This window comes from Lissotriton helveticus, chromosome 10 (genome assembly GCF_964261635.1).
Source record: "Lissotriton helveticus chromosome 10, aLisHel1.1, whole genome shotgun sequence".
NCBI classification, from domain to species: Eukaryota; Metazoa; Chordata; class Amphibia; order Caudata; family Salamandridae; genus Lissotriton; species Lissotriton helveticus.
Window position 1 is genome coordinate 556,587,122 of NC_136071.1, and position 17,260 is coordinate 556,604,381.

Consider the following 17,260-nt stretch of genomic DNA (forward strand, 5'->3'; position numbering starts at 1 on the left):
CAGTGGGCTACCTCAACCCTCTAAATTGGTCGACATGTTTCTTGCCTTTATTGGCAATTCCTCAGGACCTAAAAGTGCTCAGTACTACACAGTGAAAAGAATAAGAATTACTAAAAAATACAACCTCTCTGGGTCGGTGGGGTGGCAGGCCGATTGGTCCTGCTCAAATCGGGTAACCTAGAAAGGGTATATGATAGAAATCAGCTATATCGCAAAATGGCAGTATTTCTATAGATTAAGGTCACCACAGCTCTTCAATGTCTACACACCACGTTGATAAAAACACAACAAAATACAATCAAGTATATGTAATAGTGTAATTCATGCACAGAGTCATATCAACTTGGTTTTTCATAAAATTAATAATGGAAGAATTATTCATGGAAAAAATATATATGGAAAAAATATATATAGTGATGATGGATGCATCAAGGCATGCAGGTCTCTCCCACTCAATGTTGACATGCATATATACGTAGGCAAGTACATAATTGTGCCGGGTAATGCTTACCCTGGGAGAATCCCTACTGGGCCCCGCAGACTGTTCCCGTGGGGCTGGCTGGTGAGGAATGGTGCCTGAAAGAGAGGTAGTTGCACAGGGATGTGTTTAAGTATCAGCATGACTGGTCTGACACGGTGCACTGGCATGATCATTCAACCAATGATCATCTCCACAACTGCTAGTGGAGTGGGAGGGGGGGAGAGATAGCTGAGAAGGTCTGTCACGCACCCCGAGGGAGACCCAGGCGGTATCAGGAGCCCTGGCGGCCTCCCACAATCAACCGACCTGTAAGATTACTTCAGCGGGAATGGCGGGCGGGGCAGCAGGAACAGCGTCAAAAGGTCCGAAGTGTGCAAAGGATCTGGGCACGGCACTAAAAATTGCCCCACGATCCTCTACAACCCGTCCGGTGCCCCGAGGCCCCCCGCGGCCTAGGACACCATATCACCAAACAATCAACAAAGTCCGATTTGACTTGGGGACCCACCAACGGCAAAGAAACACCTCTGGTAGACCCGACGGGGTCGCGGCGCACCCCGTCAGCAAGTGACCAACCCCGAGGGTTCGTGGGTATGCGAGGCCGCCACTACGGCACAGTCAAGAAGCTTACCTCGGTTTGGGCCAGCCCGAGACCGGAGACCTACCCGCACGTCTAGAGCCTCGGCGGAGGCGTGGAACAGCTGGTGCCGTTTACTCGTTCTCACCGGGTTTAAGAAGCCGGTCATACTACCGCCGCCGGGAACCAGACGGAGGGCGTCTACCCGGAAGTCAGTCACTGCGCATGCGTGGTGCGTCTGACTGTGCTCGTCAGCACTTGCCTGCACTGATCGTGTTAAAGAGGCGGCCATTACAAAGCGGACTGGATGCCTAGCGCTTCTATTAAATTAAATGGGTGGTATCCAGTCTAGGCGTCATAGAGCCTGGTGTTGTTTATGTGCTTGCCTACTTGTATAACCCATAGGACGTGGGGGTTGTGGTGTGGCGGGGGTTGGGTTATGTATTGATTTTGTGGGGTGCCCCGCAATTGTGGTAAGCAAGAATCGAAAAGGTTTGGCCATATGCAGAACACGATGGTATAGTCTGGGATGTCACAGCAATGTCGTGCTTGCTCCTAGTGGTCAAGGGTATTCGAGATGAGATGAGCCCCAGGATGACATACACTTGTGCTTGATGGAAGTGTTGCTATGGGGCCTGATTAGTCCACAATCCCATTCTAATGACTATCGGGGGGGTCTGCTAAGTAAGCGATGCCCACGGGACAGAGTCATTCAAACCCAATGTGTCTAATTGCAGACGGTGAACCCATCGCTGTTCAATCCTGAACAGAGCCTGTTTACTGATTGATGGGTGAGACTCAAGGACCAGCCATTTAATGCTATCTGCCGTGTGGCCCTTCTGCGCATAGTGTTCGTAGAGTCTAGTGTGTGTTTTGGAGCATCGGATATTACTCTTGTGCTCCATAATTCTCAACTTAACTTGCCTCATTGTCATGCCGATGTAATTCTTTCCACAGGGGCAAGTGAGCATATAGATACACCTAGAACTGTTGCAGTTGGTGTGTTTATTCATGTGCCAGGTAAATGTGTCGGACAACTTGATTTCCTTGCACTGTGTAGTCTGTGGGCATATTACACATCCCCCGCACTGGTAGTGACCAACTACTGGTGGAAGCCTCCACAGAGTACTCTGGACAGTGGTGGTCACTTTCTTGGGACGGGTATGGATGAGAGCATCCTTGAGGTTTGAAGTACGCTTGAAAGCAAAGCGGGGCCGTGGAATATCAAGTCCCCCAGTGTTTAATAGCCCCCAGTGTCTGTTCACTGTTTTTTTGAAAAAGGTTGTATTGCTCGTGAAGCATGTAACACAAGTAATCGAATCGTCAGATTCCTTGTGGTTAGTTTCCAACAAAGCTTCTCTCGGGTTATTGAGGGCCCTTTTACGTGAGTTACTGATGAGTCTGGTGGGGTACCCTCTATCTTGAAGTTTGCGTTGGAGGAAAGTAGACTCCTTCTTATAGTCAGTATTGGAAGTGCAGTTTCTGCGAATCCTCAAGAACTGGCCAAAGGGTAAATTATCCCGTAGGGCTCTGGGATGGTGGCTGTTGTAAAGTAAAAGGCTATTCCTGCCAGTTGCCTTGCGATACAGTGAGGTGCTCAGCCCCCCTTGGTCTAGACAGATGGTTAGGTCCAAGAATGGTATGGTGGAATAAGAAATAGTTCCTGTGAATTTAAGGAATGGATTTTGATGGTTAATCCAAAGACAGAAAGCATCACAACTTTGTCGGTCCCCTCGCCACAGAATCAGAATGTTGTCGATGTATCGACGCCAGAGTGTGATGTTCTGAATGAAGGGATTGTGTGCCGACTGGATACATTGGGCTTCAAAGGTTGCCATATAGATACAGGCTAGACTCGGGGCAAAGGTAGAACCCATCGAGGTCCCCTGGATCTGATGGAATAGTTGGGACCCATACTGAAAGAAGTTTTCTGTCAATGCTATGCTAGCACAGGCCATAATAAATGAGATGGGTGTTGGTGAAGTCCACTCTTCCATCCGGAGGGTAGTTTCAACCGCATCCAGAGTAGCCTGTTGGGGAATGTTGGTGTAAAGCGCCTCTACATCCAAGGTTAGGAGCAGGTCGACGCTTTCTCTCCCTTCGATGGACTCAATGAGGCGAAGTACATCCCTGGTGTCTTGGAATAAATGTTTTAGTGGACTGTCACACCTATTTTAAATCACTTCACTTTCACGACTACACCTCCACCAGACCCCTCACTTGCATTCAACCATTGGCTGGAACAAAAGATCTCCACAAAAGAGTGCCTTTTTGGCGCCCGTCAGACATTGCAGCGCCAGTCTGACGAGGAGCAGGAGACCAATGATGAAGCATGACATCTAAAACCAACTGGATGTGTGAGGTTTCCTAGTTCCAACAAGGGAACACCCATCCCCTGTTTTCTCTTCTTCCATCCACACACCGTTTGCTATTCTGCTAAAAAAGGTTATCTTATGACTCGGCTGGGCTCCTCCTACAAGCATTAGAAAACCCTAACTTCACAACCTGTGTTTATTTAGCGGGTTCTTACTCTTAAATAAATGTATACAGGCCATTATGCCCTTAAATATGCATTAAAAAAAATTGCCGAATCCAGGCGCAGGATACTGTTACATGCTTACAAGTAAACATGTGTTTCTCCTCCACCTGAAAAATGACCGCAAGGAATAAAAAAACAGTACAATAATCTTTAAAAATGCACACCTGCATTAAAACAAAACACATACATTCAATGATTGTGTGTAATTACTAAAATAGGGTCCTTCCTACCAAGACGACCAGAGCTGATCATTCATTTGCAAGAGGGACAGAACCTGCACTAGTGGGGGATGTGGGGGAGGCCTTTTACATTTACAAATTAAGCACGGTTTCAGAGGTCAATAAAACGAGTACCAATGCGTTTGGTAAAGAAGGGATACATAACACAGCAGGCTCTGACTTTATACAGCAGACCCATCCCTCAGAAACCAACAGTGCTCAGTTTGTGACTTTAAACAGCTGGATCAAAGCTCTTCTGGATCAGATTTTAGGCAGCAAGGCTGTTTATCAGATCACACAGATGTCATTATGTCATGATTAAATACTATCCCTCTTGGTACTTCGATGAACGCAGGCCCAAGCTGTGTGCAGCAGATATACTCACTCCTAATGTTACACAAAGTTGCAGGCTACCGCTTCATATAGCAGGAATATCCTCAAATAACACGGCTTCATATAGCAGGAATATCATCAAATAACAGAGCTGTCCCTCAGGCACCAGTGCTGCCCAGGTTTGGGACATGAACTGTGAAGTGCCCCAAGCAGGGTCCTAAATCTTGTCCTGTGCAATAATTAAGCTCAGGATGCATGTTATTTTAGGAGTGCACCACTCTCTGGGTGTAAGCGAAACAGTATTAAAAGAATATCTGAACTTCTGAGTGTCATATCAACTTGTTCACAACATGTAGGTGAATTTTATGATACCATATCTGTGCTATTAACATCCTGGTTTCCTTCTCTGCTGTCTTAGAGCGGCCAAGCCGTATCCATAGGGCCTAGGCATTGACTCGATCTGCGGAGGGGGCAGCATAACAAAGGGCAGGCGGCCTCTGTGACGGGAGAAAGGTCACAGGGCAAATGCAGGGCCACTTTAGAAGCATTTTGTGCGCTAATGGCACGCTAATCTCTCAAAGAAGGGGGAAATGATTTTGGTTCCTCGTCCCCCCACTCCAATATCTGGAGGTGGGGGACATATCCCCTGCGTCCCCCACACTTCCTACGCCATGGAGTACACAATGTTTTTCACCTCTTCCACATCAAAAGCCCCCCTTTGGATATGTGTTTCTCTGCTCATACAGTATTATACTCACATTTCAAAGTTCATTCGAGCTGCAGACTACATCATACCATCGCCTCTCAGGATCTCACTTGGAGTACCAATCACAGAGTCGTCCCCGCCTGCAGGCCTTCTTCTTGCTTCGACCCGCTCTCTCCATCCCCACCGGCATACATGGTGCACACAGTTTGCTGGCGCCACTGGTTTTACTTCCCTTAGTTTCCAGATAGCTTCATATTCTAGCTAATATGCTCCATTTTATAGAATACTAACAGTGAACAATATTATTCACTATTCGCATAATTAAACAAGCTTTTTCAATGCAATGGGTCTCCCATTAGCAATACTTTAAGCTATTGGCATTGTAAATGAGAATGTATTTTAAATAGGTTTTAAAAACAAAAGCATAAATAAAAGGCATTGTCATATACAATGCCAATAGATCAAACTTGCGTAAATACGAGACCTATTGCATTGCAAATGCTTGTTCTTCTATTGCTTTGTCGGAGAACTGATACATTTGCCGAAATGCATTCCATTCCAGTCAGTCTAAGCCTTCCCATGACTTTGGTTGTACGTGGGAAATTAGCAAGCTGCCTATTGTAGTTCTTATGTGTGAGTGACTGATTTCTATAGGGATGGAAGGAGTGACTAGTGCTGAATTTTCCATTATAATCTACCAGTCTTTTTGATCATCCTTCACGTTCTGTATCAGAAGGACCCTAAATATATTACAATAGTCTTATTTTCTTTCTCTAGCTATTGCTTCTAAAAGCATTTCCTGAGTGATATTTCCATGGTGATAAATCCTAGTCACTTGCGATTTGTAATTCTTCTATTCTGTGGCTAACATGTCGTAGGGAACTCTTATCCTAGTTCTTTTTTGTTTCTTTGATTGAGCGCTCTGAGGTTGCATTCTATTTGAAACCTTATTTTTTGGGAATAGAGCAACAAGTAAGCTTGCTCTGAATGTTTGTGGTTCCATTTATATTTATTTTGTGAAGTTAGTCTTACCTAATTCTCAATTTATATGGCTAAGGGCTTAAGGTAAGCTACCATACTGTCTGTGTTTATGAAATAGAATGCCCAAAATTGTATTTTGGCCACTTCTGTCACTTGGCTCTGCTAGTGAGCTAACATTCTAGATTTTCAAATATACATTAACATTTGCATTTCATCTTAAGTAGCCCTCAAAAACGTAGATTTCACAATTCTTGAAATGGAGCCATGCGGAGGTGCTAATGATGGAATGCTGAGCAACATGAGCCTAATTCACATAGGTAGATTTACATGTGTGACTCTACACCTTTTAGCTTTGCACCATTTCCACACCTAAGTATAGACTTACCTGTCTCCATTCCCCTGTGGAGCCTTCTACCTTTATTTGTTGCTTTCCTATTTTTCTCTGTTTTTTTCTCTCTCTCTGATTTTATACTTTAACCCAACTTCCACTCATATATTCACTTTTCGCTTTATTTCCATAATTTTTCCTATCATCCTTCAACTTTTATTTCTGTCTTCCTGATTGTTTTTTCCTTCATTCTTTTTTTTGTTCTTCTCTTTGTTTTGTTTAATTCCGCAAACTATTGTTTATTTTATAACAGTATTACATCTTATATAATGAGTTTATGATAAAAAACACTGCCCTTATCTAAATGATAATACCTCAAACTTGCCTGCACAGCAGGGAGAAATATTGCAGCACTATTAAATATTCAGAGTTTTGGTTGTGCATGTTTGATATAAATTCTACAGTAAGCTTTAAACAGCATCGTGTGAAAATACAGCCCTACTGCTCTGGTATTATGATTTCTTGAAGATAATATTGTTACAAAAAATATTAATTTCTGATGGATTCTTCTAACTGCATATTCCTCACCTTTAGAATATTCTCGAGACGTCAGGCTGGATCCAATAATTTTCAGTACAGAGATCTTCCACACCACTAGGAGGCATCTCTACCTTAGCCTCATTCCGCCATGGAAGTCACAGAGCAGAGCAACATCAACGTCAGTTCTCTTTTTTATGCACCTTTGAACGTGAATCCAGAGCTCCACTCTTTTTTTTGGTCAATTGACCAATTCTTCTTTCAATGTGCAAGGGAACAATGTCTCCACCGAAGACTACAGGATTCAAAAAATGCTGTGACTGTTGAATACAGATGTTGGTGACAGACCTGCATGAGGTATGCTTCTAGTGTTTTGGTTTCAGACACAACGCCAAGACGTCTGAGGAATGTACCTTCATGCACCTTAGGTGTTTGGCCAGAACATTGAATAAAAAGAATGTGGTACAAAATTATTGTGTCAAGAATATCAGGATGTCAAAAATATCATTAACATTAACATTACATTTAAATTATAATTATTGCTTTTAGAAAAACTCCCTACCCTTATCCCGTAAAACCCTGACATTTTACAAAATTCATACAACTAAAGGTTCAAATAAAAAAAATCATAATTAATAATTTGTCTTTCTAAATAAATCAATAAAAAAATTATTAAACATATAAAATGTTGGATGTTTGGATGTGTAGATTCCCCCGAAATTATTACAGATAAGAAGGCAAGGCTGCTTTTCTATTCTATGCTGTTGGCACGCAGAGAAATTTGCAAACAGTGGACAGCTGTATCTCTTCCCAGGTTCTTTGATTGGTTAAATCAAGTATGTTGCCAGTTTAGATATGAAGGCTTTTAAAAAGCATGATTTTCGGTCTCCCTTAATGGAGTGGTGCAAGCAACAAATAAACAACGAAGTCCAATGATTATGCCTTCTCTGCCTCATCTAGCTATCTGGTCTCCCTCTGTTTCCCATTCTTTGCCGCGGCTCATGGGGGTGAGCAGGGCAGGGATAGCGAGGGAACGTAAGACGGAAGACAGCGCTTCAAACAATCGAGGGCGGTAAAGGACGAAGCTAGTGTCTCTCCTTCTTTCTCACTCCCTGCTTGCAGCACTAAAAGGGCATGATACTCCATTCACAGGTGCAAATGGAATGGTGTTTTTAGAGGCAGATGAGGATAAAAAAAACATATAAAATCATACAAAATAACACGGTACAAATGATGTATACAATATTTTCTAAATTGGTATTTTTATAATAATATTAAAAACAACCTTTAAAACGATAATATTACCTTTGATATGGCTGTTGATGACAGTTTAACATCCCGATATTCATTTTTTTTAAAGTTTTGAATGTTTTGTATATTATAGCAGGTAGATCAATACTCACAGCATACCATCCCCGAACATCCCAATTGGCATGGAGTGCGGGCATAGCTGATTTACAAAAATTAATTCTACGTCTTCACCCCCAGGCCACTCTGTCCCCCCGAACCACCACTATATCCAGTCCTCCATGCAGGGCTTCTGAGTCAGATAAACGACCCTCCTCCCCACTGTATCGGTGCTGGTTATACATCCATCTTGCCCACTTTCAACCCGCATTCACATCCCATCCTCCCCAAATCTTGGCAAATTTGCTTTGGTGCCCTCTCCCTTTATAGATTTCCTTTTTTATTAGTCTACAATATACCATTCCAAACTCCCAGTCCCTGTGTCTAAAGGGAACCGCAGAGCCCCATTTGTGCACAAAGTTCCTTTTTGCAGTCATACAACCCAAATTCACCAACAGTTTCTGATAGTGGGTGTGATCTGTCGGGCCCCATATTCCCAGAAGCATCAGTCGTATCTTCCGCTCCAGGGGCAACCATGTTGCCTCCACCAGGGACTTCCCAACCTCATCCCAGAACCCTCGTATACGGGACAGCTCCAAAGTGTATGAAAAAGGTGCCTTCCAGTCCACAACCCCAAAGACACACTGCATCACCCACCCTTCCTATCTTATGTGGCAAAGTACGGGTGTAGTAGACCCTATGTAAGACCTTAAGTTGAATCAGGCGAAAACTCGTCTTTAAGGCCACCATTGCTGGGAATTCCAGAGTTTTCCGCCAGTCATCCTTCTCTAAGTCCCCTATGTCGTATTCCCATGTCTCCTGTAGTTTCAAAAGAGAGGATTGCATGTTGCTCATCACTGTCTCAAATGTCAACGAGACCAACTTGTTGTCAACCCTCCCAACTAGGAGTCTACCTTCCAACGGGGGGTCCTTTTGCGTCTCCCCCTCTAACGATATACATGCCCGGAGGGCATGTCTTAGCTGACCATAGTGCAACCATTCCGATATATGATGGGAGGACAAGACCAACAAATTGTTAGCGTGCTTCAGAAGTAAGGAAAGGGAAAGTACGACTGTTAGAGTGTAACAGGTGGACTCCAGGGACATAGTGAGAGGCAGTTGGGAGATAGTGGAGGTATTCGCTCAAAACCTTTTTTTCCAATACCCACTTGCTGGCCCTTGAACAGGAAGTGTTGGAATTTGTTGATGACTAACCAATGAGACGATTGGGCAGGAAGCAGGTGAGAGTTAGAGGCATATATTATGGTGGAGGAAATTTCCTCTGCCATGGGCCAAATGCAGACCGGGAAGTTCCTGGTTGAACTGTTTCTTAAACTACAGAGACGGACAGTGGACTAGTTGCATGCAACCTTTGTGATGGCATTCCGGGAGGGGGAGTTGCCAGACAACAGACCGTGGTACCTATCCCGAAGGCAGGCCAGGTCAGAGATAGATATGATTCATACCGGCCGATGTAATTTCTAAACACTGACATCAAAATCCTGGCTAAACTACTAGCGACCAGGCTTAGGGCGGTGGTGTTAGAGTTGGTACATCCAGACCAGGATGGGTTTATGCCTGGCTGCTCAACCAGACTGAACCTGACACATCTACATCCCGATATGCTTGACTCGATATTTTAGTTTCACAACATTTTTAATTTAATATTTTATCCAAACATCGTTTTTCCGTACATATCAAATAATTCCATATTTTTATACTTTTATTTAATGTATACTTTACAATTTTTACATTTTTACATGTTTAATTAGTTTTTAAAAATGTTAATACATGATTTCAATTTTTTTTACTTAATTTCCCAATTTTTATGGGGAGATAGTTTTTGCTAGTTTAATTTAGCAGCCATTTTATTTACAGCTACCTTCTATTTTTTAGTCGATTTGTGTGTACGGTGGTGTTTGTCAGACCAGGTAAGTCCTATTTAAAGTTTTTTTCATGGTTTTGAGGGTAGAGGGGACATACCGGGAATTCATGATGTTAGTCATAGATGTTTGTGTGTTTTTTGAACACCTAGGGCCTCATTACGATGTCGGTCGGAAACCAAATCGAGTGACTCCTTGTTGGAATCGGTTTCGACCGACTCACGTTTGGCGAGTCCGACCGACTGATTACGATGCTACCGAACACCACTCAGATTGTCTCCCATTGACTTCAATGGGAGCCTGTGTTTCGACTAACATCACAGTCTCCCATTGAAAAAAGGGGTGGTTGCGGAAAAAACGTGCACCCTGCGGCAGGCACCCCATGGTGCCTGCCACACTGTGCATGGTTTAACAGGGGGGTCCCTTGGATACACCCACGGCGCCCAACCGCAGGCCTCAGGATGAAGGGGGCCTGCTAGGTGCCCCCAAAGTCAGTTTCCGACAGTCTTTTTGTGTCGGACAGTCAGAAGGTACTGCTTTGGTATTTAAACTAAAGGTGGGCAACCTGTGATTAGAAGTATCCATCAGAAGAAAAAGTTACGCTCTTTTTGGTGGATACTCTTTCTAACCACAAATTTCTCACTGCCCTCCTAGCTCCCCAGTTTGTGGAGTGGCATCTTTCTAATATCTAAAAAGGCCTCAAATTAGAGACCTGCACACTGATATCAACAGTTCTTTTGTGATCTCCATCCAAGGACACAGAAAAGTTCAAGCAGGAACTGACTTCGACATGCATGGTTGGCACTTATATGCATTCCCACTCCGTCACTTTCGGGGCGGAACAAGTCAGTGCAGAGCCGCATGGTACCATCTAGCAGCACTTGGCTTTGGAAATTTCCGGATCCAATCTAGTGGCTGGAGAATATTCTAAAGGGGAGGAATCTGAAGTAGAACATCATTTGTTTATTCCTAGTACTGCAAAATTGTAAAAACATAACAAATCATTTTTTTTAAATATTTTTTTTATTGAAACAAACATCAGCAAAACAAACATTACAGTGGGTAAATCACTATAGCAGAGCTGGCACCCTGGGATGACACGATAAACATAATTCAAGAATGATGTCTGAACTTCACGGATAGGGGGAATCGTCAGATACGACCTCAAGGGGCGGCGTACAAATTTCACCTCTGTAGCTATTCCAAGTTCCCCAGATCTTTGAACACTTCCGAGGGTGTCCCCTAGCAATATATGTAGTCTTCTCCCTGAACATACACCAATCTAAATTTTCTTCCCACCCTTCAAGTATGGGTGCCCGCTCCGCTCCCCATAACTGAGCTATATTACGTTTGGCAATCATATAGCCCAAAGTAACCCATTGCGTCTGTGAGATATTTAAGTCGGTGGGCTCCCATGTGTTAAGTAGGCATCTCCTCGCCTCCGGGGAAAGGGAGACCCCAAGCACTTCCCCAATTGTGTTATGGATACTACGCCAATATGCACTGGCAAACTCACACTCCCAGATGATATGCATAAAGGTACCAACTAGGCCACAATTCCACTTACAAAGCCCCAAGTCCGAAAGACCTACATGCACCAGCCTAGGACCCGTTAAATAAATTCGGTGTAAAGTTTTTAGCTGAACCAGTCGGAGGCGAGCCGAGATCGCAAACTCTCGGGGAGAGGACACAGCTACCTGCCAGTCTTCGTCATCTAATTCGGATCCGTCTTGTAACCATTTGTCCCTAAGCCCCCCTAGAGAGTCAGTCCTCTGATTAATAATTTTTTTATATATAAGAGAGATTTTCTTGTCGGGCAGATGTCCATCCAATATTCTATCTTCCAATGGGGAGGGCTCTGAGGACTCAGCGCCACTGGGCAATAGTGAGAGGAGAGAATGTCGAACCTGTCCATACCAAAAGTATTCAGAGGGTGCGACTTTATATTCCTCCTGCATTTTCTCAAATGATTTAATCACCCCTTTCCCCCAAATATCTTTAACCAAGGAGATACCAATGAGTTCCCACCTATCAAAGCCTTTCGTCTTCCATAGCTTACCAAGTCTCTCAGAGTCCCAAAGCGGGGTGGCCATAGTCAACCTATTGTTCCAGCCCAATGGCTCCATGCCACACGTGTACAGAATGTTTAGTAGATCCTGTCAACGTAACTCTGTTAGGTCGAGAATATAAGGCTCTATTATAATTATTACCGGGAAGCAGCCACTTGTCCATTGCATAGCCCGGATCGTCGATCCGGCCATACGTACAGTGATTAATTGCAGCCAAATGGGCCGCCCAATAATACCGTTTAACATCCGGGAGGGCAATGCCTCCATCATACCATGAAAGAGTCAGCTTATGCAGTGCAATACGAGGCCTCCCCTCCCAAAGCAGAACCCGCTGCATACTCTCAATTTCACGGAAATAGCTCGAAGGCACCATGTCTAAAGAGTTTTGTAAAGCGTATATAAAGCGTGGGAGGGCCATCATCTTAAACAATGCCGCCCTACCCAATAATGAGAGAGGGAGCTTCTTCCAATTGCATATATCACTCCTAAGTTGATGAAGAGGGGGAAGAAGATTGCGAGAAAATCTAATCAACAGATCTAAAGACACAATAACCCCCAGATATTTGAATCCTTCTACACTAAACTGTATAGGACAATTCCTAGGAGGTACAGGTGGATCACCCTTTAAAACAAATAAGACAGATTTACTCCAGTTGATAGAGAGGCCAGAGTTCCGCCCAAAAGAGGCAAGGACATCACTAATCACAATGAGAGACTTACGCGGGGAGGCCATATACAGCAAAATGTCATCCACATATAGAAATATGCGATCCTCCCAGTCAGGGGACCACCGCAGCCCCCTGATCGAGGGCTCCCAGCGTATTCAAGCGGACAGAGGCTCTATAGCCAGTGCAAAAAGAAGGGGAGACAGCGGGCAACCTTGTCGGGTACCGCACCCCAACAAAAAAGAGGATGAAACTTTATTGTTCACTACCACTTGTGCCAGGGGCTCCGAGTACAACAAGCGTACCCAGCCAATGAAGTCAGGGCCAAACCCAAACTTGGCCAACACCGCCCACAAATATGGCCATTCGATCGTATCAAAAGCCATTGTGGCGTCTAGTGATGCAATTATAGCCGGTTCTTGCATCGTATGGGCCCTAGCCAAAACTCCATGTAGTCTGCGCAGATTCAAAGCCGTATTTCTGTGTGGCATAAAGCCCGATTGGTCAGGATGAACCAATTCCGTAATGACCTTGATAAGCCTGTTTGCCAATAATTTGGCCAAAATCTTTGGCTCGGCAATAAATAGAGAAATAGGCCTATAGGAGGCACAGCTAGTCTTAACCTTTCCCTCTTTGTGTATCACAACTATTGATGCGACCCTCTGGTCCCTCGGAAGGGTCCCCCTTTCTCTTGACTCCAAAAACATACATTTGAAATAAGGCACCAGGTGATCCAGCCTAAGCTTGTAAAGTTCTATAGGGAGACCATTGGGGCCAACATACATGTGGATGTGTGAACAAAGCCTTAAGGGGTGCGAACTATCACGATCCACTGTACTGAGCGGCCATTAGAATTTTTGGCGTGCCGTGGCTGTTGCTGCTGCGGCAAATGCACGACGACTCTTGGGCTTGCCTATTGTACCCCCCTAATCACCACGCTACCGTTACGGACCAAACCTACTACTGCGACAGGAGTTCAGTGGATGGACAGCGCTGTGGCTACAGTACAAGGGGTCACACTGGACAGGACAACTGCAGTCAAAGCTGCCATAGGGGAGCACGTGCTGAGTGGTTAGCGGCCTACAACGTCACCCTTGAATTACTCCCCAAATAAAACTGTATCATACGGACGCATCATTGGAGTAGCTCACATCAGTTTGATCGTTGCCACAGTGGTCCACGTGCATTCTGCCCACGCTAAATCGCTGCTGCCGTCGGAACGACAGGAGTGCTGGGGGCCTGGGTACCCGGAAGCCGACATGGGACGTCCGGACCGCACACAACCTAAGCTGTCGTTTGATACCGCCAACAACAAAAAATCCAAAACCACGGACCCTCCGTCCGACGACGCGATCGAGGAGACTGGAAAAACTTGCACGGGGGAGGTCATAGAGCCAGATCTACGCAGTATCCTTCTGGCCGTGGAAAAGAACCTACAGGGTGGAATCGCCTCTCTGGGCACAAAAATGGATGCCCTCACATACAGGATGGATCGGATGGCGGAACGGCTGGACAAGCATGCAGAGCTCCTTGACATGTCCGAGCGCCGCATAGGGGAGGTAGAGGAGGCGCAGACGACACTAGACTCGGACCACAAGCAACTGGGAAAGGTGATTCAGATCCTACAAGACAAGGCCGAGGATTTGGAAGCAAGGTCGCGTAGACGCAACATCCGCATCACGGGCCTACCGAAGACCACCCAAACGGGAAACATGGAACTGTTTGTGGAGACACTGCTCCAAAAATTGCTTGGCGACACAGTCTTCTCTGGCATGTTCGTCGTGGAGCGAGCACACCGCACACTTGGCCCGAGGCCAAAGCCTGGAGCCCCTCCCCGGCCCATAGTGGCCAAATTACTCAACTACAGGGACTGGGACACGGCACTAAGATTAGCACGTGAAAAGCAACCGCTCACCTATGAAGGACCACAGAAAGGTTCGACGGGTGCTTCAGTACCTTTCGAGACACAAGATAGTCATTGCATTGCTGCAAGAGACCCATTTGCGCACTGACAGCCCGACGCTACGCTATAGAGGACTGCACAATCACATTCACGCTGCTGGTTTTACATCAAGTGCAAGGGGGGTGCTTACCTCGGTAAACCCGAGGTCCTCTTAGACATTTACACCTATTGACGCCGATCCCGAAGGACGCTATGTGATCACGAAGTGCACTGGTAAGGGTATGACCTTCCATGTTGTTAACACATATGGCCCGAACTTTGACTGCCCCTCATTTTATATGTCGCTCGCCCATAAAATTAGAAACACTGGAGAGGGTCAGATCATGTGGGTGGGGGACCTCAATTTGACGAGACACCCGGCTCTGGATCGCTCAGACGGACCTGATAGGAGGCCTTCTGCCTCCTCCCGCGCTCTGGACACAGAAATTACCTGGATGGGATTACGGGACGTGTGGAGATCCAAACACCCATCACAGGAGGGATACACACACTGCTCGTCGCAATATGACATACACACACGTTTTGATTATTGGCTACTCTCTGAACATCTCCTTCCTAGGATACAGGCTTGTGTGACGCTCCCTCGTACGTACTCTGACCATTCCCCAGTACTGATTACTCTCTGCGCCCCAGCGCGCCGACCTCCTCCATTCACATGGAGATTACCTCCTTATTCGTTGTTAGATGTTATTTCAGAGAGGAACTGGCCACTGCCATTGACGAATTCTTTAACAGGAACGAGGGCACCGTGGACTCCTTCCTAACAGTATGGGAGTCCTTTAAGGCGTACATCTGCGGAGTCATTATCTCCAAACATGCTGGTGTCCTCAAGTCCATACGGGGCCGTCTGACGCTCTTAGAGACCAGGCTAAAAGATATCGAGGGGCGCCGTTTGAGTGATCCAAATGTAGAAGTGACGCAGGAGCTGGCCCAGACGATTAGAGAGTATCATGAAGAGGCAGATGCTGAAGTGAAGCACCTTGGTAAATATGCCATTGCCAGATCCTATGGGGAGGGTGAAAGGCCAGGTGCGGTCCTGGCCAGAATGACGAAACAGCGCAGGCAAAATGTTGCGCTTCCTGCTCTTAGGTCACCAACCAAGGGGGGCGAGCTGGACGAATTTCAGATAGCGGCGCGTTTCCGAGAGTACTATGCTAACCTATATGCCTCTAGGGGGCCGATAACAGACGACCGTATTATGGAGTATTTAACCCATATCCAATTACCTTGGCTCACCAACACTCACCGTGAGTTTTTAGCGCTTCCGTTTGAGCGGGAAGAAATTGTATGGGCGTTGTCAGCTATAAAGGCGGGCAGTGCATCGGGTAGCGATGGATTCCCAGCCTCCTTTTATAAGACGTTCCCTGACCTGCTCATTGCTAAGCTGCTAAAACTGGTAGAGCAGATAGCGGAAGATGGGCAGATGCCCCCAACAATGCGAGAAGCTGTCATCATAGCACTACTTAAGCCTGGCAAGCCTCCTGAGAACTGTGCCTCCTACTGGCCCTTATCACTTATAAATGTTGACGCAAAGATTTTTGCAAAAATCATCGCCAATCGCATCGGCCCTCTAGTGTCGACTCTGGTGGCACCGGAGCAGGCGGGATTCATCCCCAATCGTACTTTGACATATAATTTACGCACAGTATTTGCAGCATTCCAAACACACACGACAGGAGGTCTCAGCGGTTGCGGTCTCCCTGGATATGGAGAAGGCGTTTGATACGGTCGAGTGTCCCTTTCTACGTGCGGTATTGCTGCGTATGGGGGTTGGAGAACTTTTCCTGCAATTGCTAAACACACTCTACACCTCCCCGACAGCACGAGTCCGCATAGCAGCGTTCACGACGGACCCATTCAATATTGGGCGAGGTACTAGGCAGGGGTGTCCCGTTTCCCCCCTGCTTTACGCCTTGGTGGCGGAACCCCTTGCGTGTGCCCTACGGGAGTATCATGGGCATCGCGGTATTCGCTTCCCAGGGTACAATTTGATAGTGTCCACGTACACGGACGACACGCTGCTCTATGTGTGCGACCCTGAGACCAACCTGTCGAGGGTCCTGAGAGAGGTGGTCCTGTTTGGTTCGCTCTCTGGAATTGGAGTGAACTGGAATAAGACAGTAATGTTCCCACTTACCCCAGCCATGAGTAGGGTGGACCCGGACTACCCTATCCAATGGACCACTGACTCGGTCAGATACCTGGGCATATGGCTTCACACGGACGCGGAGGTGGTCCTACGTGAAAATTATGGCGTGGCCATTTCAAAGCTTGAAGATAATGTAGAAAAATTGATTACCCTTCCTCTCTCAGTGATGGGTCGCATATCACTGCTCAAAATGATAGTTATCCCCCGGTTTCTGTTTCTGTTTAGCAACATCCCCATGGTATTGTTTAGCGCGTTTTTCAGACAGTTACACACACTGGTGTTAAGACTGGTATGGCCCCGGACCTGGAATTATATTATCGCGTCGCACAGGGGGCACATGCGTACGGATGGATGCACGGTCCTGCCAACGCCCCTCATATACTTATTGAGGGCGTAGTCGCTGACCCCACGCCGTTGCCAGGACTCATGGCCCAACCCCGGGATAGACGTACAGGAATACTAGATTCGTTGAATGCTGTGATGC

The 17,260-nt window shown here is 46.0% G+C and overlaps 1 protein-coding gene across 1 annotated transcript in view; it reads left to right on the forward strand.

Annotated features, from left to right (window-relative positions):
• The window catches only part of LOC144784369 (tektin-3-like), a 590,516-nt gene extending 583,662 nt beyond the window's left edge, over positions 1-6,854 (forward strand). Inside the window, exon 6 of the mRNA XM_078663100.1 lies at positions 6,758-6,854. Within this exon, the coding sequence (XP_078519226.1) occupies positions 6,758-6,790 (33 nt within the window). The 3' untranslated portion in view covers positions 6,791-6,854. The remainder of the gene's footprint in view (positions 1-6,757) is intronic.
• Positions 6,855-17,260: the final 10,406 nt, after the last annotated feature.